This window comes from Pogonomyrmex barbatus, unplaced genomic scaffold (genome assembly GCF_055798465.1).
Source record: "Pogonomyrmex barbatus isolate J1 unplaced genomic scaffold, ASM5579846v1 scaffold19, whole genome shotgun sequence".
NCBI classification, from domain to species: Eukaryota; Metazoa; Arthropoda; class Insecta; order Hymenoptera; family Formicidae; genus Pogonomyrmex; species Pogonomyrmex barbatus.
The window spans coordinates 3,213,260-3,240,037 of record NW_028297115.1 but is presented as its reverse complement, the minus strand read 5'-3'; the positions used below and the strand labels follow the sequence as shown (position 1 = coordinate 3,240,037).

The 26,778-nt window shown below is 40.1% G+C and overlaps 2 protein-coding genes and 2 pseudogenes across 2 annotated transcripts in view; 3 read left to right on the top strand and 1 right to left on the bottom strand.

Moving 5' to 3' along the window:
• The first annotated feature begins 116 nt into the window (after window positions 1–116).
• LOC148936914 (uncharacterized) overlaps window positions 117–26,778 on the top strand; it is a 128,909-nt gene continuing 102,247 nt past the window's right edge. The window contains exon 1 of the mRNA XM_089075655.1: window positions 117–14,853. Within this exon, the coding sequence (XP_088931781.1) occupies window positions 6,264–6,869 (606 nt within the window). The 5' untranslated portion in view covers window positions 117–6,263 and the 3' untranslated portion in view covers window positions 6,870–14,853. The remainder of the gene's footprint in view (window positions 14,854–26,778) is intronic.
• Window positions 3,436–4,208, bottom strand: LOC148936918 (uncharacterized; annotated as a pseudogene).
• LOC148936916 (uncharacterized) lies at window positions 14,847–22,454 on the top strand (annotated as a pseudogene).
• On the top strand, window positions 16,477–22,454 carry LOC148936917 (uncharacterized). Its single transcript, XM_089075654.1, has one exon. It carries the CDS (start codon window positions 16,477–16,479, stop codon window positions 17,272–17,274), a length of 798 nt encoding a protein of 265 aa, XP_088931780.1. The 3' UTR covers window positions 17,275–22,454.

The following is a 26,778-nucleotide window of genomic DNA, read 5'->3' as shown; positions in this document are numbered from 1 at the left end:
CAAATATCTACACAACAACAAACACAAGTTGAAATAGAAAATGAAATTGGAAATTCAAGTCAAACTTTTATCCGCAACGAAATTCAAACTCTATATCCGCGATTAAAGAGATAACGAAAAGATAGCATGAAAGACGAGTCCTATATCGATCGAACAAAACATGTATCAAGCGACAAATAAAGATAACAGGTGCAAATTCTTACGGTAGAGTTAATTAACAGTTGAAGTTCAGCCGTGTAAGAAGAAAGAACAAAATTATAATAATAAATTAATAATAAACAACCTTACAAAACAAATCAGGTAAATTTTAAATCACATTTTGACTCATCAAAATTAAATTTTACTAATTCTTTTTATATACAAAAGAGAAAATGAGACCGCCGACACAACAAGAAGAAAAACCACAATTAGACGGCATACTACCCCAAAATCATCTAGACGTCTACGAAGCTTTACTGAAAGAAACAACAATGTGCATTACGGCAATAAATGAAGAAGAGACAATCTACAGGGAAAAAAACATACCCTAGATGAGTCTGCGACGAATGTTTCTGGGACATTGTTCTTGATATTCACAATTTTATCGTGGAAGTAAGAAATTGGCACACGCTTTGTAAGGTTGGAGAACAAATTCAGGGAACTAAACATACATGCTATTGTTGCGGAAAAATTATATTAAATTTAAGACCAGCTAAAGAATGTATAAAATGCGTAGAAGAATTTATTAATAATGAGGAAGAATTTTACTGGAAAGACGAAATAGATGTATGAAATTATGAAAATATTGAAAATTAATTATATATTACATACATATAAATAGAAATAATATAGTACTTAGTAATATAGTATAATATAGAAATAATACTGTAATATAGTATAAAAATAATAATATAAATAAATTAATAATAACTATATACCTTTGTAATTAATAATAAATGATAAAAATATAAAATCAAATATATATATATATATATATATATATATATATATATAATAATATGTAACAAATTCTTAAATAAAAAATATAATACTAATAATAAAGAGAATATACATAAAGCAAATTCATGCATACATTACTAAGCATATATATCAACACATTACATACATGAAAAATGAAACAGGAAGCAATAGATAAGTTCACATTAAACAAAGGTAATGAAATCCAATACCTTTCTCACCTAAACAAAAAATGTTATAAGATAAGAGTGGCATAGAGCATAAGCTAAGGGCCAAGAGCCTTGCCGAAAAAAATCATTCAGAATCATTCTGTTCCTCGTATGAGACGGACTCATTCTATACATCAAACCAATGGATAAAATGCAAAAGGACGAAAAAGAAATAGAAAACTTTAAAAAACAAATAAAAGATCTAGAATTTGATTGTGCTGTAAGTAACTGAAAAAATTAATTAATAAATAAATATAATAAATATAATAATAAATTTATTTTCTTTTAAGAAAAGAAACAACAAAATCAAAAAGTAAACTACACAAAAATGGAGATTCGGATCTAAAATGTATCACAGGGCCGGACAAATTTAACAAACTACGAACCAAATACTATTACATATTTTATGAAACTATACTTCCTAGAAGGAAAATATGCAGAGATTGCTTTCACCTAACAAAAAAAGACGCAGAAAATTTCAAAAAACTACCTCTTCCATATTGGCATAATCACGTAAACGAATAAATAATATAGATAAAAAAATAAAATGTGTAAAATGTCATAAGATATTTTTAGAATTAAAAAAACTATTAGATTGTGTAAAATGTATTCGAAGCTATATATTAGAAAAAAAATCAATTACAGAGGAAATATACTTATTTAATATGTAACATATGAAATAAATACTCAATAAATACAGTAATTATCCAATAAAATAAAACAAATAAATAATATAAAAACAAACAAACAAACAAATAAACAAACAAACAAACAAATAAACAAATAAACAAAAAAAAGGGAAAGGTGGAACATATTTTGTATTTAAACTATATTACTTTCAAATAAATAAATAACAACAAATAATAAATAAATAATCATAAACAATAAGATAAAAAAAAACAAAATAATAACAAATATATAAATACAATGATAATAAGAATAATAGTAATCTCTATAGAAGTAAGCTAATTTTGTATCAGATTAATTAGTATTATTCATACGTAGTAACATAAGGTACTACGTATGACTTAAGGGGGGAGGTGTCACGGCTATCTACATCTTATAATTTTAAATGAAGGAATGCGCGTAATATGATAAAATATTGATTTATTGATTTATTGATTGAATTCTTGTTGGTACCAGGCTTCGATTGTTGTCAACGAAGATTCAGATGACACCTCTGAGAAAGAACCTTCCTCCTCTTAATTATGGATTTGAAAGAAGGAAGTGGTGAGAAGCTCGCGCGGAGATTCTGACCATTTCCACCTATAAATATGCGTGTGGAAAAAGCGGCCGTGCCTTTTTTCGATACTAACTAGGCGGTGACATTAGGTCAATGGCGCGTGATCAATCTTAGGGTTAAATTCTTAAATTTATAATCAATTTCTGTAATATTTCTCTTAGGAGAATTTAAAAACCTTCTCGATTAAATAAAGGTAATTTTAAACTAAAATAATTGGGAAACTGAAATCTTAAATTCTTCTTAATTAAAATCAAGATCATAATTCTAAATCCAAAACCGGTTGCTAACAATAGCGTAGCGTACCATTTAGTCGCAGTCAATGGTATTGCGACTAAATAATTTGAATTTAGAATCTTAATAATAAATAATTATTTTCAAACGTATTCATGCCCAAAAGAGGAGGGCGCAAAGTTCAAATTAAAAGATTAAGATTTCAGTTAAATCAAACGATAATTTTAAATAAAGATCCCTTCTCATTATTCCTAAAACTTAAATATTTGGAAAGACAAACTAAAACTAAAATAATTAAGCAAATTCCTAAATATAAATTAAGAAAGATTGATTTCGAGGTAAATTGTCCAAATTATAATCAAATTAATAAGAAGGATCCCCGATACAAAATTTATAAAATTCGTTTCCTATTCGGGATTGATTAATTCACAAACCGGTCCAATCCCAGGCTAAAATGTATTGACCTAAAAACGGACAATCAGGATATAACATTGTTATTATTATTGAAAATTCTTTTCCGACATTCCTCAATAGTGTGCCCTAATTTTTTGCAATATCTGCAAGTTATTGAATTTTGATTATTTGAATTCTAATTCACTTGATTGGAATCACGGAAGTGCGGGTTGTACTCGATTATTATTTTTATTATAATTACTGTTATTATAATAGTTATTGTTATTTCGCATATTTTGAGAAAATCCCGATCTATTTTGATTTTGATCTTTATTAATTGACCAAGAACGATCAGCCGCATGACCTTTTTTACGATAAAATTGGCATGTTATTTTTTCAGCTTCAATGCGATGGGTCGAAGCTCGTTTTTTTAGCCGGTGCGTTCTCTGCGAGTACTACATGTCTTATCATGTTTACAGGTTCTAATTCTTTCTCCGTGTCAATCGCCCGTGCCTCTACTTCTTCAAATGTTCCTTCTTTCGATATTATTATTTCTCTATTTAATCCACGTAAGAAGCTTGTTTTTAAATGTTTTTCAATTCGAATTTCGAAATTTTAAACTTAATATTCCGGTTTTTTTTGTGCATCAAGAATTCGTTTTCGTAATTCTCTAACCCGATTTGCAAATGCTGTAACCTTCTCGTCCCTCTTTTAGTATAGATAAGTTAATCGTCCTTGCGCTTCATACACTGTTTCTCGCGGTCCGTATTTTGCTCTTAAAAATTCAATTAATTCTTGCATGTTTTCAAAGTTTTTCTCAATATTGATCTATGAACATCCCCTTTTAATTTATTACATATTGTCCTAACTAGAATTATTTATAGTGGGTGCGCCCATACACTAAGTAGTGCTTCTTCGCAACCCTCGACGAAGTAAACAAATGGAAGATTTTCTCCATCGAAATTAGGCAACGCTTCTAACGTGTCTCTGATTGAAAATTGTAAAAAGTTACTTATCATTCCCTCCGATGATAAATTAGCTTGATTTCGTTGCTGTTGCTGAAGCTGTTGCATTATTCGTTGTCGCTCCCCAATTAGCCTTCGCAATTCATTCATGTCTGTCTCCCCTGAGTTTTCCATGGTATTTCTTGATGTTGATTGACCAGATCCTTTCATGTTCTTTAATTTATTTTTCTTGTTCACTTTTCATTGTTCATTATCGTTTTTTTCCACAAACCGTTTTAGCATCCCACCGCTGTCACCAAAAATCTTCCAAATGTTACGTTCTAATTGTCCGTTTTTGGTCAATACATTTAAATATTTTACCCTTTGGACTGGTTGGATTGGACTGGTTTGTGATTTAATCAGCCCCGAATAAAAAAATGAATTTTATAAATTCTATATCGCGGATCTTTTTTTAGTTGAGGAGGCTTTTAAACTTAAATAAATTTAAATTCTCCTAAGAGAAATTATAAACAGCAATTTGCTATAAATTTAAGAATTCAATCCTAAGTTGATGAAAATGACAATAAACACGCACGATTTATGACCGTTACTGAAAATACACTCTGACAAAACTGCTTGCTAAATAAAACGAACTGACTACTACTGACCTGACTACTGCTGCTGCCGTTACTGCTTTTTCTACACTATATTTATAGGTGGAAATGGTCAGAACCCCTGCGCGAGCTTTTCACCACTTCCTTCTTTCGAACGCATAATTAAGAGAGGGAAAGTTCTTTCTCAGAGGTGTCATCTGAATCTTAGCAACAGCCGTAGCCTGGTACCAACAGGAATTCAATAAAGCAATAAATCAATATTTTTATCATAAAGCACGCATTCCTTTATTTAAGATTTAGATAGCTGTGACACCTACAATATTACGTCATAAAAACCGAGGTCGATGTTTTGTGACACATCGAAAGGAAGAGAGAGGCCTCGCTCGTCAATCATGACAAGCGAATAGGAGAGATGAAAGACGCGATGGGACGAGCGCTCGAGAAATGGGACGAACTGCGAGCGAAAAACCTGACCGAGATCATAAGGGTCGAAACATTCAGTGACATTCAAGAGAAATGAACGCGGAACCTAGAGGAATCCTTGTGAAACAAGTTCAATGCGTCGTCGACGAGCCATGAGGGGATCAAGAGGGACGTGGAGAATCTCTTCGTAGCATGATCGATGTGACGAAAATCGCAAGAGAACTGAAACGCAAGAGAACGGGCAAAGTAATGAGAGAAACGTTGGATAAAACGCAGGTCTCGTGAACGTTGAACGTGGATAAAATGGTGAGTAGGCAAATAAGGGGCCCCTAAACCTCACGGGGGAGAGGAGGATGCGGGTGAGGGCTCCTAGAATCCGCGGGGCGTGCGCGCCCGCGCGGACGGAAGTGGATCCCCTTGGCGATCGTCGGAATAATTTTTATTTCCTCGGTCGGTAGGCACGGTTTCCCTCTAGTCATCGGGGGTCTGGTGATCGGGAATTTTTTTTTCGCTGACGCGTTACTCGCTGACGCGTTACTCCGCTGGCGCGCACGGGGTCTGGCGGGAGAATGTCGCGCGTCCTGTTTTTCTCATTGGGAGGATGCCGCGGTTAGGACGCGCGTTCTATCTCTTGGCGTCGTCTACAAGGCCTGGCGCGTTCCGTAGCGAGAGGATGTCGCGAGTCCTGTTTTTTTTCGTCGGGAGGATGCTGCAGTTTGGCGCGTATTTTTGTCATTGCCTCGGGGTATATATCTATTGTCGCGAGAGCTATTTTTTTTATTGTTAAGAACGTGATATATGAAAGAATTCGCATGTAACAGCGGTCGCGATAGTTCGTTTTCGAGCGAAAGCGATGATTCGCTTCTATGTTTGATTATGATACCGATATTGTATCGCGGTTTCGAGGATGATATCGATGTTGACGATTGTTGCGAATCGATTAACGGTAGTTTAGAGTGTCGTGAGACTATCGCGCCTAGTAACGACAAAGAGTGGATCGCGGTGAGAGAGGACGTTCACTGAAACCAGCCACGCATCATCTGCGACGAGAGATCGGTATAGAAATCCCGCGAGAAAAACTGTGGATCGAAACGTTGCTCGCTCTGAGCGATAGAGCCGTGATTCTCTATGAGAGAATAGCGAGAAAGAGAAAAATAGAGATTCAAGACGTCAGATTCGTCGTTCCTACGGACGGTCGGTAATACCGTGTGAAGGTCGTGTTATTTCGGCGAACGCTCGGGGTGATGATATGAAGAAGAGTCGCGGTCTTCTCGAGTGCGGCAAGGGTCGACGGGATATGCGCCTATCGCGTTTGGGAATGGGAGTGCGTCGAGTGTCTCGAGACAGGTGCGAGAATAGAGTCAATCTTACCGTTACCAGAACGGTAAATTCTCTGGTCTCTCGAATAGCACAGTTAGAGAATGCGAGAATCACTTTGAGTCGACGTTTCGGTTACGTGGGTGTAGGATACGACGGTTCGAAAAGATTCGAGTGGGTGAATATCGAGACAGCCTTTGCGAACCATGTACTAACGAATGTGGTGATAAAGAGTTCAAGTACGTCAAATCCCGGCGAGGACGTGAGAGACACGATGTTCGAACAAATGCGCGCCACTCTCAAGATATATACATGTTTGAAAGTCAACATCGTGTTTCACGAGGAGTTCGTTGCGAATAACAAGAGCGCTGTTAAGAGCATTTGCACGAAAAATCGTCAGCTCTTCGGTATGTCCGATCTACGAGAATGGTACGGTAGAGACGTTATTCTGATGGTACTGAAGGAATTTCAGGAACGCGATAGCGGTTGGGCGTTATTTCGGATTATTAAATTTGATAATGAATGTAAACAAGTGTAATCCTACACACGCTGAGTGTCAGATGTTATTTCCACTGGAGATAAGGAATAGGAGAGCCGTGATCAGTGAACGTTCGTACGACAACGCGTGTTTCGCGTGAGCGGTGATGACCGCTCTGTACTCCGTTGATCAATATCCGGAGAGACCTTCGTCGTATCTTGACTATTCGACAGTGTTGAATCTCGACGGTATCGAGTTTGCTATGACGCTACGACAAATCGCGAGATTCAAGCGTCTTAACGATTTGTTTGTCAACGCATTTACCATTTGAGAGAAAAAGGAGAGGAACAGTATCATGGTCGTTCCCTTGTTGCTTATGGAGAATATGAGGTCTACCCACGTGAACTTGCTCTATCTGTCGAAGCGGCGCGGCTCAACGTCGGTCACTTCGTGTGGATAAAGCACCTGTCTCAATTGTTAGGATCCCAAATAAACACGCATAAGGAGAGAAAATATATATGCGATCGGTAAGTGTAAGAGAAACTATGTTCGTCACGAAGTAAATTTTATTATTAATCACGGATCGTCTTTTTTTCACATGTCTGCATTACTTTTACTCGAACGAGAAATTGGTCGCACATAGCGTCGAGTGCGAAAGAGCGAATGACTACGCCGTGATTCTTCCGAACGAGAACGAAAAGTGACTGTCTTTCTGCAATCACCACAGAAAGGAAAGACTCCGATCGTCATATACGCCAATCTGAAGTGCCTTTTAAAAAAGGGAGATCGACGGTGCGCGGGTAATCTCGACAATAGATTCGCCTATTAACATCACAAGGCGTTCAGCGTGGGATATTATCTGTGTAACTCGTATGATGGAATCGCATCCGCGTACAGATCTCATCACGGCGATGACTGCGTCTCGTGTTTCGGCAATGAACTGCGCGCTCTTGCGTGAGGAGAGTTCTCTTCATACTGATGTCGGAGCTCACGCCGGACGAGCGAAGCGCTTTTCCAAGGGCGATCCGTTGCCACGTGTGCGGGAAGATGTTCGAACAGCACGACGTTCGCGTGCGCGATCATTGTCACCTCATTGGACGTTACAGAGGTTCCGCGCATGCGAGTTGCAATTTGAACTATCAGAACGCGTTCGTTATTCGTGTTTTTTCACAATTTATTGGATTACAATGCGCATTTTATTATTAAAGATGTAACGAACGCTTTCGAGGATAGAGTCGACTTGTTATCGTTGACTAAAGAGAATTACATCGCGTTTTCAAAAACTGTCAACAATTCGGCGTATGGCAAATGGAAAAATTGCGTTAAGCTACGTTTCATAGATTCGTTTAAGTTTCTCAATACCAGTCTCGAGAAATTAGTTTCGTATTTAGATCGGGAAAAATTAAGGATCCCGCAATTCGAATTCTCCGGTCTCGTCGCGGAGGATTTCGAATTGCTTACGCGCAAGGACGTATTTCCGTACGAGTTCGACAGCGTTGATAAATTATTAAAGACCGAGTTACCGCCGAACAAAGCCTTTCACAGTTCTTTAACTGACGAAACCGTGAGCGCTAGCGATTATGAGCATGCGCGAAAGGTATGAGAGCGTTTTCGCGCGAGGAATCGCTATGTTGAAATACACGAACATGAAATGTTGAAATACACGTTCGATTCGATTTGCTTATCGATATCGATATGGTGTTGTTCGTAGAGCGCCAGTATACGCGACGGTTTGAATCAATGTCTGAATAGATAGACGCGCTAACAATCAATACGACTCGTCTCGACCGTCGTCATATCTCACATACTATGATGTGAACAATCTCTAAATCTCGGTTGGATCATGTGCGAGCCCTTACTGTACATGGAATTTCGGTACGTCGAGGACGTCGAGGGTCTCGACGTTATGTCCGTGCCGCCTGGCTCCGATTATATTCTAGAGATCGATTTCGAGTATCCGCGATATCTTCATGATGGCCACGCAGATCTTCCGATGCGCGAGAAATACCCGGAAAAGTGGAACGAAAAGTTACTCACCACGCTCTACGACAAGTCGCATTACGTGACGCACCATCTTCAGCAATCTTCAGCAGTGCGTGCGACACGGTTTACGTGTGACGAGAATCCGTCGCGCGTCGCAGTTCGTGCTGTCTCCTTGGCTGCGCACGTACATCGAGCTTAATACGAAACGGAGAACTCGCGTAAAGAACAAGTTTGAAAGAAATCTGTACAAGCACATGAACAACGCAGTTTTCAGCAAGACTATGGAGAACGTGCGCGATCACGCAGACGTGAGACTCGTGACACATAGGGACAAGAGATACGACACAGAGACGCTGATTGCGAAACTGAACTTTCACAGCAGGAGCATCTTCGATGAGAACCTCATGGCCGTCGAGTTACGCAAACTCGAAGTTAAGTTCAACAAACAAGTTATGTCGGTATGTACATTCTAGAGATATCCAAGACGTGTTTGTACAAATTTCATTACGATTATATGGTCCCGCTTTATCGCTCTAAATGCAAAATCGCTCTAAATGCAAAATCATGTACACGGACACTGATAACTTGATATATCTTCTGGAATGTGAGAATGTTTACGAAAATAAACGAGATATCGTGAGATTCGACACCAATGATTACTTAATAACGGAGCGATCATAACGGAGTTTATAGGACTCAGGGCGAAGATGTATGCTTTGCAGTTATGAGAAAGAGTGGTACGAAGAGAATAAAGGGTGTCAAGAGGAGGACGTCATGAAAATGATAACGTTCGAGGATTTCGTACGGTGCTTGAACGAATCGTCGCAGCAATCGAGACGTCAGGCGTGCGCACGCTCGATACTGCATGATGTTGTACACCATGTCCGAACTGAAATTAACCTTGAGTCCGTACGACGATAAGCAATACGTGATCCCTGACTCTACCGATACATTACTGTGGGGTCATTATAAGATACCGCTATTAGATATTTATATTTTAGATTTTTTTGCCAATGTAGTATAAATAATCATTTCATGTAAGATATTTTTGTATTCTATTATTCATTATATTATAACAGTCATTTCATGTATCCAAGAATTATGTATATCGTCCATTTCAAACCATTTGACGAAAACTCTATCGTTTTTTCTACGTAGCACCTTCTCTACGAGATAGATATTGGGATTGGAAACTCGCAGTAAGTCATGTTCGTAGAATCCTCCGGCCACTGATTCTTCGCGATAGTCTTTTAGCAGATACGTTACGGAATTCGTGCGCCTTGGCGATTCGGAAAACATCAATTGTCTAATTAGGCGTATTTTTTCTCAAATATCGTTTTGAACTTGCTGACGCGTACCGGATCGTTCATCTTGAACCTAGCGGGGACTGCGATCTTCAAGTGATTGTATACCGTGGAGAGGAGTTTTTGGCAACAGGAGTTACGTCCGTCGGTCGCATTCCGGTAGTTTAATGCACATGGTTGTTATATTCCGAGATTAAACGCGGTAGAGCTTCAAGCCATCTGTTGAACGTGAAGAGCCTCTACATGTCGTTCTTGAGCGTGCGATTAAACCGCACCACCACCGTCTTCATCACCGAAAACAAGTAGTGATGTATATCTATTCGTAACCGCTTTTACGGCGGCGTTGTAGAACTTCTTGCCCTTGTCCGTAGATTTCGCGGATGTCGAGCGTCATCGCGAAATATTTTGAACAACTCCGCAGTTATCTCGCTTCCGCTCTTGCTTTTCAGCGGCACTGTCCACGCGTACTTGTTCAACACATCGATAACCGTCATCATGTAGTTGTAACCTTGTTTTGTCGCGCGTTGTCGGACGCATCTCGACCACATCGGCCTGCCACAGGTTGTCCTAACTGCGCACCATGACGCGATGACGCGGGAAGTTTTTTCGCACGAGTGCGTGAAGCTCCTCGACGAGTTTCCTCTTTTCGACGCTCATCGTTGATTTACGCGGAGGCGCAATTTGCGCTAGTTTTATTCGTGCTCATTTCGCGCATTCGCTCTTGTTTCTCGTTCCAAACGTTAATCGCATGTTTTATGATATTCGGGATATCCGTTTTTTAGCGCGACTAGTAACTCATTTATCGTTTCTTTAGTCACCATTTTATCCACGTCTCTCTCGTTTTGTCCGTCAGTTCTCTTGCGATTCTCGTCAGATCGATCATGCTACGCGCGAGATTTTCCACATCCCTCGAGATCCTCTCGCGGCTTGTCGACGACGCATTGAATTCGTTTCGCAAGGATTTTAGGTTCCGCATTTCTCCTGAGGCATCTCGACAACCCTTTGGATCTCGCTCAAGTCTTTCGCTCGCAGTTCGTCCCTTTTCTCGAGCGCTCGCTTTATCACGCCTTTCGTCTCCCCTATTCATTTGTCGTAATCGACGAGCGAAGTCTCCCTCTTCCTTTCGAAGTGTCGCAGAATGTCCAATTTGGTTCTTACGTCATAATACTGTAGGAAAATATTCCGAATCCGTTTGTTCATATTTTCCAGCTGTTTCGTAGCTCGTTCGTTAGAGTTTTCGTCTCCTCGCTTCTTACGCGGAGCGCGTCGTCGCCGTAACCCTCGATCGTCGTATCGGTGTCATCGATCGGCGTATCCAGATGCCGTATCTTGATATAATCGTCGGATCGTCGATGCCGCGCTGCCCCTCCAGAGACTTCCCGAACTTGTTCACGGACATTAAGCTTCCGCGGTGACGAATCTACCACGCGCAATAATCTGTTCGTAATCTCGGCGATCGGCATATTGTACTTTAGAAATAATCTGGCGCGCCATAGATTTCTCCAATTTGTCGATCAACTTGGCCATCCTCTCATTCGTCTCCGACAACAACGCACGGGTGCTCGCTGAAAGTTCGTCCGCGTAGTTTTTCGTCTCTGAGATCCTCGTCTCCGCATCTCGAAATGTTATCTATGTAACTCTTCCTCGCGGCGTCAGTGTTGGTTTTTGATGCAGTTATACGCCGTAGAGTTCTCTCTTGCGCCGTAGTAATCGTCACTCAGAGAGAGCGCGTTGTTACACACGTAATGACGCAGGGACTCGATCGATAGTCGCGAGTGTACGTTGTCGCTTCCGCCGAACGACTCCAATGGTCTTCCGAATTTGTTCACCAACATAACGGCAATATCGGCCGCCGTGAGCACATACCACGTTTTTACTCGATCGCGTCGATCTCGTGAAGCTCCTCGATTATAGATAGAATTTCGTTGTTGTGATTATCGTTGCCCGCTCGACGAGAGACGTCGAGCAATCGAAGGCTGTCGACTAGCTCGTTGGGATCGTCCCAGTGAACGTATTCGATTCCATTTCTCTCACCCACATAGCGGACGGGATAACATCGATCCTTTTTGTCGTCGCCTTACCAGTATCAATACCAGCGCCAATTTTGTCTCTATCGAGCAAGAGCAGCATGATGATGTGCTTGTACTTGAAGCCTTTGTTCCCTAGAACAGACATAAGCGCGTTGTGGCCACGTCGATGGGCGTTTGTAGTCAACAGTATTCTTGTACGTTTGCTTATCGTTCTCCGTATAAACGACGTCGGGGAGTCTCTTGAAGATCAACTCCCATAAGCCCGAAGTACCCGGATATCGCGCGTCACCCACGATCACGCTGTCGTCAGCGGTCACGTCGAATCGCTTGTCGCCGAGTATCGTGCCGCTGTCTGTCCCTGCTTAGAAGTGCGCCCTAATATATTTGCGACCTAACGGCCCCCATTGTGCGTTCGAGATTGATTCCTCCGATTTGCTTCTAGCCGGGACTAGTCGTTGTGATCGAGGGCGATCTCGACGAAAAGCGCCTTTTTGTTAGTCTCGATGGTGGCTCGTCGTCGGTCTCGCGTTTCCTTTTAGCGTCGACGGATGCGATCGGATCAATTCCCTTGGTCGATTCATCGCGCGATGTTCTCGGCGATTCGTTTCAACGGCTGAACGATCGGTTTGAGTCGCTTCTCCAGCGCGATTTCCTCCTCTATTTCATCAGTCTTTAATGCTCTGTGCTTTTCATGTATAGAGTTCTGAGTCTTCGCGATATCTCGCGCCGTTTTTCTCCTCGAGCCACGTCCATTCTCTGGCCATAGTGTCGACGTCCATTCTCGTTGCACAACTAATCCTCTACACCACAGCGAAATCATTGTCCTCGTCTATCTACCCTTTCTTAACGCGCTGTCTTTATCGGTAACTACGAAACCGTACTTGTGTTTCCAACATGCACGACACAAGGTGCAAAAATCCTCGTATGACATATCCGTGTTCATGTGCTCGTTGCTTTAGATTAATGCTATCCTGCCTAAACAGAGCCAAGAGATTTGCGTTGTCGCGTATCAGGTATTTCGGAATTTTAGCGTACGTCTGATAGAGATAGAACAATCGATAATCGAGTGTTGACCCATGGCAAAATATTCCCTGATTGCGTCCTGCTTGTCGCAGGCCACGTCATGAATATCGAATCGGCAAACGCCGTGCCGGTAGCACGACATTTTTCGCTATTGTTCGAGAACACATGATAGCCGATCTTATCTATTGACTCGAGCAACTCCGCCAGGTATCAATACTTCAGTTATTGTAGGGATTTCGAGTAAACGTACACGTTCTCGAAGCGCACACCGTGCGGGCTTTTAAGCATGCTTATCAACACATTCGTTTTACCGCAATTGGAGGGACCGCAAATGATGCAACGTATCGTGTTCGGTGGTAGAAGGCCGTGCGCGTTATCCCGACCGCATCGCCCGAGAATCACCGAGCCTTACGTTCGAGATTGGACACTCCTATAGTCGGTGAATGTTGAACGAATCGCATTCACGCGCGGGCGCTCGCTTCGAGGAGGCGCGACAGTTAACTCCTTTGTTTATATTCGACAACGATTCGATCGCGCACAGTGATCGATATGTTTCTCCTATTGATGCACAAACGCGATGTTCTTAATCCATACGAACAGTTGCGACTTATCCCAAAGATCGTTCTCGTATGCGATTTCGACAGATACGTGGAGCTATTGTGGAATACACTATCCGATCATCTGAGAGCGGATACCGAGGTGCAACGTTGTCGCGTGTGTCTTGAGCATTACAATCGTCCGTGCATAATCCGCAACGAACGTATATAGACGGTCCAGCGCCTCTCATTAAGAACTGTAACAAATGCTCAGCGGCGCGGGATTACTCGATGTGGCGATAAACGACTTCTCTTCGAACTTCATATTCCCGGGTATCAATTTTGCGTCTCGCGAAGTGATTGGCGCGCGGTGATCGAGGCGTCAAACCGTTGGACGCGCCGTGCTACGAACATCGCCTACTCGCGAAACAAGAAACTCGCTAATCGTCATGCCGCCGATCGAGTTCTCGCCGAGAAGGCGCGCGGACGTATAACGGCCGGGGATTCCACCTTCGGCGAGAGGGCCGCCGCGACTGCCATATGGGCGGCTATGAAAGCAAAAACAAAGCTGGTCATGAGTTTGAGAAAGAAAAAGAGGAAGATGATGAGGTGGATACTTCCTACGGCACACGAAACACGGGCGAGGCTTGTTGCCCATTTTTCCGATACTAGGCATGCTCGTTTCTTTGATCCGTGGCGTAGTGGGCGTCGCGAAGGCGGTGAACACCGGTAAATCCGCTCGGCGTCGACTGGAGGAATTGCAACATCGAGAGTCACGGATTGCACTAGCACCTAACGCTTTAGGAACGTGATAGGAGTGTGATGAGAAGAACGAAAAAAAATCATGGAAGGAAACGTTAAGATCGTTCGAGTTACCGTTCTCCGGCATCACGACGAACGAACAGCTGAGCCGCTCGGCGCATCGTCTGCGAATATCCTTCTTCAGAGGAGTGTTTATGCGTAATGCGTTACCATTGAAAGTGCAACGTAACGAGAGCGACATCATGAATCTCGACGACTCGACGGATTCGGGTACTCACTGGGTCGCTCATGCGAAGAGGGACAACGACGCGGCTTACTTCGACGGCAATCTTCGATCGCCGAGGGAGCTCGAGAGGTATCTCAGCGGTGACGTAAATATAATGTACAATCGCGATTCGTATCAGACGTACGATCATGATGTTCGTAGAAGACGTAAAATAAGTATTTCGAGTTATGTCGCCGTAGATCGAGGATGGATATGAAAGTTATCTAGCCGGGATACGGCGATCTGTGGATGTGAGCAGTGAATTTATTATTTGAGACATTGAAGTCTCACAAGACAGTTGACATTATACGTGGACACAATAGTGCTGACGTGTGAAAGTGGGTCACAGGTGACTGATCGCTTATGCTGATACTAGTGGTTTTGGCCGGTAATTATCAGCATGGACGACGAATATGCAGAGTATCGATGCTCGGCATGTAGGAAGGCAATTAAGAGCAGAGTCGTTAAATGTAAAAATTGCCCAAAGCTTTTTTACCATCCAGGATGTGTAAATAAGCATAAAATTATCGACAGAAATCAAGAGTACGTGCCGTGTAAAGGCCCATTTGAGGAATTTTTAACTGATAGTGAGAAAGCTCCGGCACCGGCAGGGAGAGATAGGACATCATCTACAGGATCTACAGGATCTACAGGAGTGTTCACAACATCGAGCAGTGGAAATAAAGGGTCAAGCATTGATATAAAAATAGACTGGATTATAAGAACTGTGAAAGAAATAAAAGATGAAGCGATGCGTAAAAATGAAATTAAAATAATGATTAAAGAAGTAGTTCAAGAAGAATTAGGAAGTGTTAAACAAGAGATGGAAAACTTGAAGAAAATGATACAGGGAATAGAGTATGGATCGAAGGGAGGAACGCAAAGAAGCTACAGTGAAGCGGTTAAAGAAAAGAAGAAAGAGAGTCTTATAATTGTTAAACCGAAATTGCAACAGGAAAGTGAAGACACGAAAAAAGTGATAAAAGAGAAGGTAGATATAAAGAATATGGCAATGGGAGTAACAAAATTAAAAAAAGGAAGCAAAGGAGTAGTAATCATGGGATGTGAAACTGGAGAGGAGGTAAAAAAGTTGAGACAGTTCAAGCTAAACTGGGAGAGAATTACAAAGTGACGGAGTCTAAATCGAAACCAAAAATAAAAATTATTAATATAAATTTAGAAGAGATGAACTTAGATGATAATGAGCTTATAAATACGATAAAGAAGCAGAATAAAATAGATACAGTAAATATGCGAATTGTGAAGAGAATGGTCAAAGTAAAGAATAACGATCAAAGAAGAGGAAATGAAGAAGGATCAATAATAATGGAAGTAGATGAAGAGACACACGAGATGATATTGCAGAAAACAAAACTAAATGTAGGATGGAAGAAGTGTCCTGCATTTAATCACATCAGTGTCAAAAGGTGTTTTAAGTGCTGGGGATATTTTCATATTGCCGAAAATTGTAAGAGAGAAGAAACATGCTGCAAATGCGCGGGGAATCATAGCTCGCGTGTCTGTACAGCGACAGAGAAGAAATGTGTGAACTGTATGTTCAAAAATCGAACATACAATTTGAAGATAAATGATGATCATGAAGCTATCAGCCGAGAATATCCGACTTTTAAGAGGGCGTTACAGGAAGAGAAGAGGAGAGCAGGCTGGGAGGAGAAGTAGCAACTACAGAAGAAAGAAGAAATTATACTGTATACAAATGCGCAGAGTTTGATAGCGCATAAGGATGAGATTCAACACCAGATTATGAAGAAAATAAATCCTGCGTTCTTAGCATTATCGGAGACCAGATTGACCGAGGATATTGAAGACAGTGAAGTGAACGTTTCTGGTTATAATATGACTAGATGTAATGCTGAGAATAGAAATACAGGAGGCGTTGTTCTATATGTAAGGAATGATATTATTTACGAAACGGTGTTAGTACAAAAATTAGAATCGAATTGTTGGTGTGTCGCGGTAGAAGTGAAAGATAAATTATATAAAGGAGTGATAATGGTAATATATCACTCACCAAGCGCATCGCACGGGGATTTCATGAGATTTTTCGAGGATATAGTAGAGGAATTAGTAATAAAAGGTGAATGCATGGTAATAGGAGATTTTAATATAGATCTTATGATGGACTCGTTTTATGCGAAGAAATTGCAAACGGCAATGTTAAGCTTGGGTATGAAACAGTATGTTAACGAACCGACGAGAATCACGAAAGATAGTCAAACAATTATAGATCTAATCTTTGCTAATAGTAATAAAAAAGTGCAAGTAATTCATGAACCCAAAATTACGAACCACGCGTGGCTGGAAGTTGAGGTGAGTGTGAATAAAATTGAAAGTAAATTTAGAGAGTTTAGCGCTAGGAATTACAAAGAGTTTGATGAAGGTGAATTTGTTATGTTAGTAAAAAATAAATTACAGGAAAGCCAGGGATGGCAGTGTGTATGTATGGGTGTGAGTGAGAGAGCAGAAAAATTTGTTAATAGTATAGTAAATGCGTTAGATGTAATGGCACCGAAGAGGAAAATTAGAATTCCGAAAGTATGAGAAGGGAAAAAATGGTTCTCAGATGTAATAAGAGAGGCTGCGGATAAAAGGGATGAGGCATTTAGGCAAGCAGTGTACACCGATACAGAACAAAACTGGTTGCAATTTAAAGTTAATAGGAATGCAGTAGTAAAACTAATCAGGTCGAAAAAGAAAGAATATTATGAAAATATGATAGATTTTAATAAGGATAATCCTTCGACTATGTGGAAAACTTTAAAAGAAATTATTAGAGGCGAGCCAGTATGTGCTAAAGAAATAAAAGATATAGATTTTGAAATATTAGATAACATAGATTATAGTACAATAGGGTGCAATATAGCGGATAAATTTAACTTATATTATATACAGAGTATTAATAGTATAATAAAATCTATAATAGAGGATCAGTCTACAGGCGCAGGTAAAAGAATTATCTATGCTATAGAAAATATGGTAACTATGGAAAATTTTGAGGGAATCACGGTAGAGCATTTAGAGAAAATTATTAAAGGACTGCCAAATAAGAAAGGCACGGAAGAGGGAATAACTAGTAATATATTAAAAGCAACGTTTTGCGTAATAAAAGAGGAATTTGTTGATATAATAAATAACTCCCTGAGAGATGGTTGCTGTCCAGAAAGTTGGAAAACGTCCACAATAATACCGATTCCAAAAGTAGATAAAGCCAAGAAGGCGAGTGATTTTAGGCCTATTAATGTGTTACCTATATTTGAGAAAGTGTTAGAATTGGTAGTAAAAGAGCAAATTGAAAGGTATTTGGAAAATAATAGAATTATAACTGAACATCAATCGGGCTTTAGAAAACACTATTCATGTGAAACAGCGATTCAGACTATTGTTGACGAATGGAAACTGATAGTCAGTGAAAGGAGAATGGTAGGGGTAATTTTCATGGATCTGAAGCGAGCGTTTGAAACGATAGATAGGGAAAGATTATTAGGGAAATTATATCAATATGGAATCAGAGGAAAAGTCCTTGAATGGTTAAACTCATATCTAAAGAATAGAACACAGCAGGTGCGATTTAATAATAAATGGTCAAAATTAATGGCAACGGAATATGGAGTTCCACAGGGATCTGTATTGGGACCTTTGTTATTTATACTTTATATAAACGATATAATCAAAGTCTGTCCAGAAGAATGTAAGATAAAAATGTTTGCGGATGATACTTTAATATATGTGGAGGGAGAAAGTAGCGCAGAATTAGAAAGAAAAATGAATACGGTGTTTGTTATAGTAGAAAAGTGGATGAATATAAATAAATTAAAAATGAATGCAGGGAAAACGAAATACATGATAGTTAGAAGTATAAGAAAAGAGCTAAGAGGTAATATTACGTTGAAATGCTTGGATGGAACTGAGATAGAGCGTGTGGAAACGATGAAGTATCTAGGTATAATTATTGACGATAGACTTCGATTCAACGACCACTGTGATTATATACTAAAGAAAATAGGGAAAAAAACGAGTTTTCTCAATAGAATAGGTAGTTCTATATCGGCTTACACCAGATGCACGGTATACAAGACAATTATAGCTCCTCATTTTGAGTATTGTGCGACGTTGTTGATTGACATGGGTGAAACGCAGTTAAGCAAACTGCAAAAAGCGCAAACCGAGCTATGAGAGTCATACTGCAGTGTAATAAATATACCAAGGTGGAACATATGCTGCAAACGCTGCAGTTTATGTCCATAAGACAGAAGCTATATTATAATGTGTGTACGTTTATCTTTAAGGTTGTGAATAACATGCTACCAGAACAATTAAAAGATCAATTAGAGCTAGTGGGGAGTAAAAATGATAGACAAACGCGACAAACCGGAGATATTATAATAAGATTTCGTAGAACAAGGAGTGCACAAAAAAGTATGTTCTACGAAGGAGTAAAAATGTACAACGCGTTGCCAGCCACAATGAAAAGATGTGATAAACTAGAAATGTTTAAGCGAATGTTAAAAGAGCATATATTAAGTATAATTTAAGTGTGTATCATGTATTTGCAAAATAGCTGAGAAAGCTAAATAAAGTCTAATCAATCAGAGCATCTGCGGTCAGTTGTGCTTTCGATTTCTGTAAGGGATCGATCGCGTTGTTGCTGAACCTTTCGTTCACCGGAAAGAGTAGCGTTTTCACGGCGTGCTACTTTCCCGCCTTAGATCTGAACGACGACGATTACGAGTTAGGTCTCACGAATTTCGTGGCGTACAACACGATACCGAACGTCGATTCTACGAATAATAAGTTTTACGACGACGACGATGACAAAACAATCGCGATTCCCGAAGGTTCGTACGTGAGCGCGATAGACAGATGTTTGAATGCCGCTATCTCTCAGAGGCGAAGGATTGACAAAGACTGACGAGCGACGATAACGAGAGCGACGACGTCGCTTACGACGAGGACGACGAGGGTGAGAGAGATACGCGACCCCTAATCATTCGCATCAACGAGAACACCATGAGATCAGGTGCGCGTATCATGTCAACTTCGAAGCTGAACAACATCGGTTTAATCCTGGGATTCTCGTCATCGTGCGTGTTACGACCGAACAAATGGCACATGTCCTATGGACCCGTAAACATCATGAGCGTGAACATCATTCGATTGGAGTGTAATATCACCGCGGGTGCGTACAGCAACGACGAACCGGTTCACACGATACACGAATTTTCTGCGAATGTTCCTTCGAGATATAAACTGTCGAACGCTCCGACATCGATCATTTACTTTGCGCGAAACGTCACCGATATCCTGCTTCGAATCGTGGTGCAGGACTGCTCGATTTTCGCGGAGAGAAGATAACGGTACGACTACACGTGCAACGACGAAGGCAGTAGGGAGAAATGCGCGAGAGCGAAAGATGAACTAGTCGTATGCGAGAGAAAACGCAAACACTACGTGCGATTCTACCGCGGAACGATGCGACGAGCAAGGTGCGCGAGGGAAAGGCGAACGAGTTGAACGCCACGAACGTCGCGTTCTTAAGATCTTTAGGTCATCGTGAAGAATAGTGACATAGCAAGCAACATTTTAAGTATCGGAGATGCCCCGATCTTTGATGATTGCGTCATGAGGATAGAGACCCACACTTACAATCCGTACGCTCACAGCACGTTCGGATACAGCGACGAATATCTATACAGCAGCAAGATCTGTACACGTTTCCTGTACTCGTGCGAAAGTTTTCTGTACATCGAAGGAAAGTTCGCGGCAAGAGAGGGTGCGAAGGAAGGCGAAGGAAAGTATGGAGAAGGAAGTTACGAAAACCGCCGCGAAGCTAATCAACAACTGCATCGTTTATGTTCGACGAGATTCAATATGAGTTCAATGACGTGGAGATCGATAAGAGCATAAATGTCAGAATAACGACCTTAATGAAAAACTACATATCATTGAGCTACGAGACAGATAGAGCTTTACAGAACTCCGGATGGGAGATCCCTAGCGTTAAACGATTTTAACGTTTGCGTGCCTCTTAACATATTCTTCGGTTTTTGCGAGGATTACAAGCGCATAGTAATAAACGCGCAACACGAACTCATTCTAATACGCCCTCGCAACGATAACAATTTCGTCGTGACGCATCCGGATCAGAGATCAAAGATCTCAGTGGCGAATGCTGCACGTAATACTGAACGATGTCAACAAACTGTCATTTCTGCAAACGTTGGAGAGTGAACGATATCTGAGCATGGGCTTTCATTTATGGGATTTGTACGAATTTCCCCTACTGCAAAGTACAACCAAGCATTCGTGGGCGGTAAAAGCGGCGATGCAATTGGAGAAACCGATACGTGATCTTCGCGCTACCGGAAGGAAAAACGTACCGTCGGAAGACGTTTCCAAATTCGACGATTGCAAGCTGATTAAGGCAAAACTCTATTTAAATTCCGAGTTCTATCCCTACGACGATATGAACTTAGATTTCTAGCATAACAAGTTTGCCGTGTTGTACGATATGTATCTGAAATTTTAAAAGACGTATTACGGGTGCGAGACCTGCAAATCGTTCATGACTATCACCAGATTTCTGCAATACGTTCCGCTCGTGGTCATCGATTGCTCCTACCAGAACGAATTGATCAAGTGCCACCGTCGACGTTCGCGTAGAATTCGAATGCAAGGAAAACGTTCCGGTTAAGACGATGGCTTATTGTCTTATCATTTACGATAGAGTGATAAAGTATAACCTGCTAACGAACGTCGTGCGTAAACTCACATAAAACAGAAAACCGCGGTTTTTCTTTGGAATGCGGTATCGATTTCTTCTTCAATGGTAACGAAATGAACGAACGTATAAAGAAGAAGAACGGAGTGCGAAGTATCGAATTTCCCCGTTTCGCGACAATGTTGAACGTACCGGTCTTCGTCGATCTGCAAGATTTTACTGTTCGAAGTTCATGGTTAAAGAGATGGCGATATTGAGGAATGGAAAAGAGCTGACCCATCGAATGTTTCGAGAAGCGATACCCTGGAATCTTTTCACAAAGGCGGAGAAATCTAGGGCGTGCTGGGTAATCGCCAATCATCACGGCCTGCAATGGAGCGACGGCGACGTCGCCTACAGATTCTCGAAACCCGTGATTCGAAGCGGCGTGTGCGACCGATCGCGAAACGCGCCTAGGCGAATGTACGTCAAAGGTTCAGAGAAAAAGAAGTGGTTCTCGGAAAAAAGAAGTTAGATTCTCATCGCGGTGATATCATTGCGGACCACGACATAATCGTCGATACTATCGACGCAGATTTTAAGGATATAGGGCACCTGAACACCCTGGACGATGTTTGCGTCTTCCACTGCGAGCGTCACGCGAAGAATTGCGCTATGGAAAACATGTACAAGCTGTACGTCTAGTGGTCGAAACGACGGGAATGTATCACGGAACTGTAATGTCGCGTCAACGATTTATGTATTATGTATTATATTATATATTACATTATATTACATTATTACATTATATATCATATTATATCAAATTTTTAGATTAAAACACTTAACTTGATTAAAACAAATTATTGATTGTATTATTCGTATTAAAGTATTAAAATAGTATCGAGTTAATATTGAAAATATCTATACATATAATCTATACATATAGAATATTCTATTGCTTGTATCACTTACATAAATGCGTGGGGAAAATAGAAATAAAAAAAAACATTTTTTTGCGCAATATCTCTCCTTTATTTCATCTCAATCTTACATTCCAAAGAACAAAGCAACGAATTCGCAATCGATAATGTCATTGCGATCAAAAGCTTCGCTATCGCGTATGAGACGTTCTCGGTGTCTTTAGCGATGGACATGATATCGCGTCAATTTTGCGTCGATCTTTGCTAATATCTTTGCTAGTATCTCTAACCAATGAGATAACGAGTCGGTTGACGCAATATTCGAACTTGAATGTTATGTTATTCACATGTTATTCACAGTTTCCTTCGACATGACTAAGCGACTCGCGGGCATTTCCAGGCGTAATATCATCAGGTTGTTGATTCTTTCGAAACACACAGTTATATTTCCGATGTGCGACGAGATCGGGAAGGATGGTTCTTCATTGGTACTTTGCAAATATTTCGAGAGAACGTGTCGTTGCTCGAGAAGTTCCTTCCATGTATCGGGCGACATCGAGATCTCCTTGCTATTTCCCAGAATAATGTTTACGCGCGAGTTCAAGAATGACGCATACATTGAGGAACTTGTATCCCGTTTTAATCAAGGGATATTTTCGTTTTAGAATTTTGACTGGACTAATTGTACCACCAAGGTTGTTATGTAAGTCGACATGATCATTCTGTTATCATCGAGCGTTCTCTTCCTCTTCCTCGCGTAGTCATTGCTCTCGTCGATGTGTCTCGATGTGTCTCGGAACTTTGCGAGTTTCGATACCGTACATCTTTATGACCGAAAAGATCGCGCGATACTGATTGTTCGTTTCGCTTGTAACCGTTCCATATCCTTCGCTCTATACAATGTATTTATGAAAATTCCCGTTCCTCCCTCTCCTCCTCTAAATCGTCCTCGCTCGAAAATACGTTCCTCATCTGAGTGAGTCTTTTCAGAAGAGCGCGCAACTGTTCTAACAGTCCGTTCCTTGGACACATGATATCAACATCTCCCCGTTGAATTTTTCGGCCATAGTTACACTTCTGGTAAATTCGTTGTACTTAAAGAACTGTCATTCAACGATAAAGTACAGATTACCATCGATGTATCGAACGGCGGGTGGAATCCCCAGAAATATCGTATGCAACGAGTTATGTCTGACAGCTATTATTGAACAGTCGTCGATGTCGATCATGATCTCGTTGTTGTAAATTGCGAACGTTCGTCTCGCATTGGTATTAACTACAGCGTTGATTCTCGCGTTAGAAAGAAGATTCATATCCTTCAGTTTCTTCGGCCAATCTGGTACCAGCGAAACTCGGATATCATGTAAACTGTATCGTCTACGAGCAATACGAGTTGGCCTGAGGGTTGTTGATCGCGCTCGCCAAATGCGTAAAATTGTCGGGAAGGAAACGCTGCTGTAAGATTTTACGCTGACCGACCATAAGTGGCGTCGATACGTCACGTATATACTGCCTTCTAACACCAACATCGGGTGGCAACGCGCACAGATCCACGTTCATCGAGCTCTCTCTATCGCGTGTCGCGATCGTGGTCGTCGCTACGGTCATCGTCGCTGGTATCGATTTCGAGACTTTGTTCTCTAAACTGTATAAATTCTGAATAGCGAGAAAATCCGCCTCGCTCAAACGCACGGGAAAGATCTTAGAGGGAAATTTTTCTGAGAACTGTGGTATAATCCTAAAGCGTGATCAATCTCTTGCGTATACAGTAGATGAAGCGTGTCGGTAAGATTAATGGTCAGCCAGCTCGATGTGCCATTTCTCGGAGTTATCTACGTGCATCTCCGATATCTCGAATAATCTCGACGGGAGGAAAGCGTAAGCTAGCACATTATCAGTCCAGCAATGACGGACATATTCAGCTACCGCGATGTCGAGAATCTACAAATGTGTGAAAGTCCTGCTGAAACGATAGCACGATATCGGGATTCATGGAATCGCGCTCGAATGTCAACGACGAATACGCTGTTCACATTTTGAATGTGATCTCGGTAACTCGTAGGACAAACTCTCGCTTGTTAAGTGAAAGTTCCAAGTAAGATGCATCTTCGCCCATTTCCTTGGGAACTTGTCCAAGGCTGAATTCGATGTATCTCTGACGCCACATCGCGGTTTACGCATCTGTTTCAACGTAGCGTCGTTAAGAACCCCATTACCCATATACGATAATACTCCTGAAAAAGCGCGATCGTGTGTCTCAGAGCCAACATTGCGTTATCGGACGATATCGTTTGCACATCCAAGTATCCGTACGCAAAAATCCGTTTGCAAAAATCGAATCGCTTCCTCGTTAGTATCGGCGACGGAATCGCGAATCGCCGTAATAATGGCTATCACGCACGCGACTACGGAGATCCCGCGTGCGAGCCGCTCGATCGATGTCGCTATTGGTATGCGTCGCGAGAGGTGGAGTCCGCCGCGATATGAGAGAGAGAGAGAGAGAGAGAGAGAGAGAGACGCCCGTGCGTACTATTATCGAGCGAAAGAAAAATCTTATCTTCAGACATTTTATTTTTTTTTTTAGCTTTTATTTGATCGCGCTTTTGCGTTATCGAAAAAAAAGGAAGAGACGCGTCCGTTGTCGCGACGAAACTACGCACATGTGAACTAGAAATTTTTTAACCGCGACTACAATGAGATTGACTTCTATTTTTGATTTTAATAACGAAAAACAACGCATATTCGATCTTTTCCCTCTCGCGTTATTCGCATTATCGAAAAAAAAAGGAAGAGACGCGTTCGTCGCCACGACAAAACTCGATGCAAATGCGAACCGGAAGTTTAATCGCGATTATAATAAATTAATTTTTATTTTTTCTATTTTTTTCTTAAAGCGAATTAGGGAAAGATTTCACTGTTGATAAATTGTTTTACATTATATTCTTGAAAAAAATATATAATTACAATTTAATTATAAAAAATATAATATTTTTTTCACAATATATTTAAAAAAATATATTTTTTTAAAGATACGATATAAGATATAGAATATAAGATATAGAAATAAAAAATATGGAATATAAAATATATGAAATATAAAATATAGAATATGGAATATCAAAGTATGGAATATAAAAGTATATAAAAATATCGAATATAAAAATGTAGAATGTAGAATATAAAAATATTATGGAATATATAAAAGTGTACAATAATTGTTTCTAATTCTCTGACGATTCAAGGAGTTCCATTCCAAACAGAGGTCTCAAATAAAATATATCCCTTATAAGAAACTTATTTTCACAGATATTGTTTTCATTCTTATTCTCTAACCATATGTTGTACAAGTTCTGGCGATGATATATTCGTTTCAACTGTTTCAACTATTTTATATTTCTTATATTGATATATCCTTTTATCTCGCTATCTTTCTTCAATACACACTGAAACAACAATATTAATAAATATATCTTACTTTAATACACACTGAAACGATAATATGAATAATAATAACACATAATAGCAACACATAATAATCATATTATATAAATAATATATAACATACCTACGGAAGTATCCTGAGATACAAATTCATATTCCATGCCGTGTAAGACTGATGGTAATTCACACTGAAACAACAATAATAGTAATAAAAAATAATAATAAATTATTAATATTATTAGTAATATCATTAAAAAATATATACTAAAATAAAATATATACTAAAAAATATATATTAAAATATAACGTAAATAAAATATATACTAAAAAATATATACTACGCAATGGTTCCCAGATACACATTCAAAATTCGTATCGCATGAGGTCAACGGCAACTCGTTTTTAGCAATCCACTGTAAAAAATTCGATTTCGTTATTATATATACAAACAGTTATATATAAATAATTATGTAACAATATTTATATAACTATATTTATATAACAATATTTATATAAAAAATGTACTTACTTAAACTTCGTTCCCTCTTAATGTCAAATAGAACAAAGTGTCAATATTTTGTACAAGTATCATATAATTTACTACAATTATCCACTAAAAAATCAAATTGTTCGAAACGTGTTTTTTAAATCTAATCATTGAAATAAAAAAAATAATTCGATAATTATCCCGTTCAACGGGGTATTGTAGAGAAAGTTTGATCTTCCTGTTACTTATCGCGTTTACAATTATTTCCTAAACACGTTAAAGAAATATTAACAACTATTTTTCTAAACATGTTACAAGAAACGCGTAAACGATAATAAACTATTGTAGTTGCGGTTGAACTTCCGGCGAATCACGTTTTTTAACGAGCAGCATACTCGCACCTTATCCTCAATAATGTCCTTCTCCACGTCATTCTCGATCACTAATTAAAAACTTCCGGCGAACCACTGACCTACCTCTCGTTTCTAAGACACCTC

Excerpts from the sequence above, each read along its gene's own strand:
- LOC148936917 (XM_089075654.1), top strand. The coding sequence starts at position 16,477 with ATGAAGAAAATAAATCCTGCGTTCTTAGCATTATCGGAGACCAGATTG.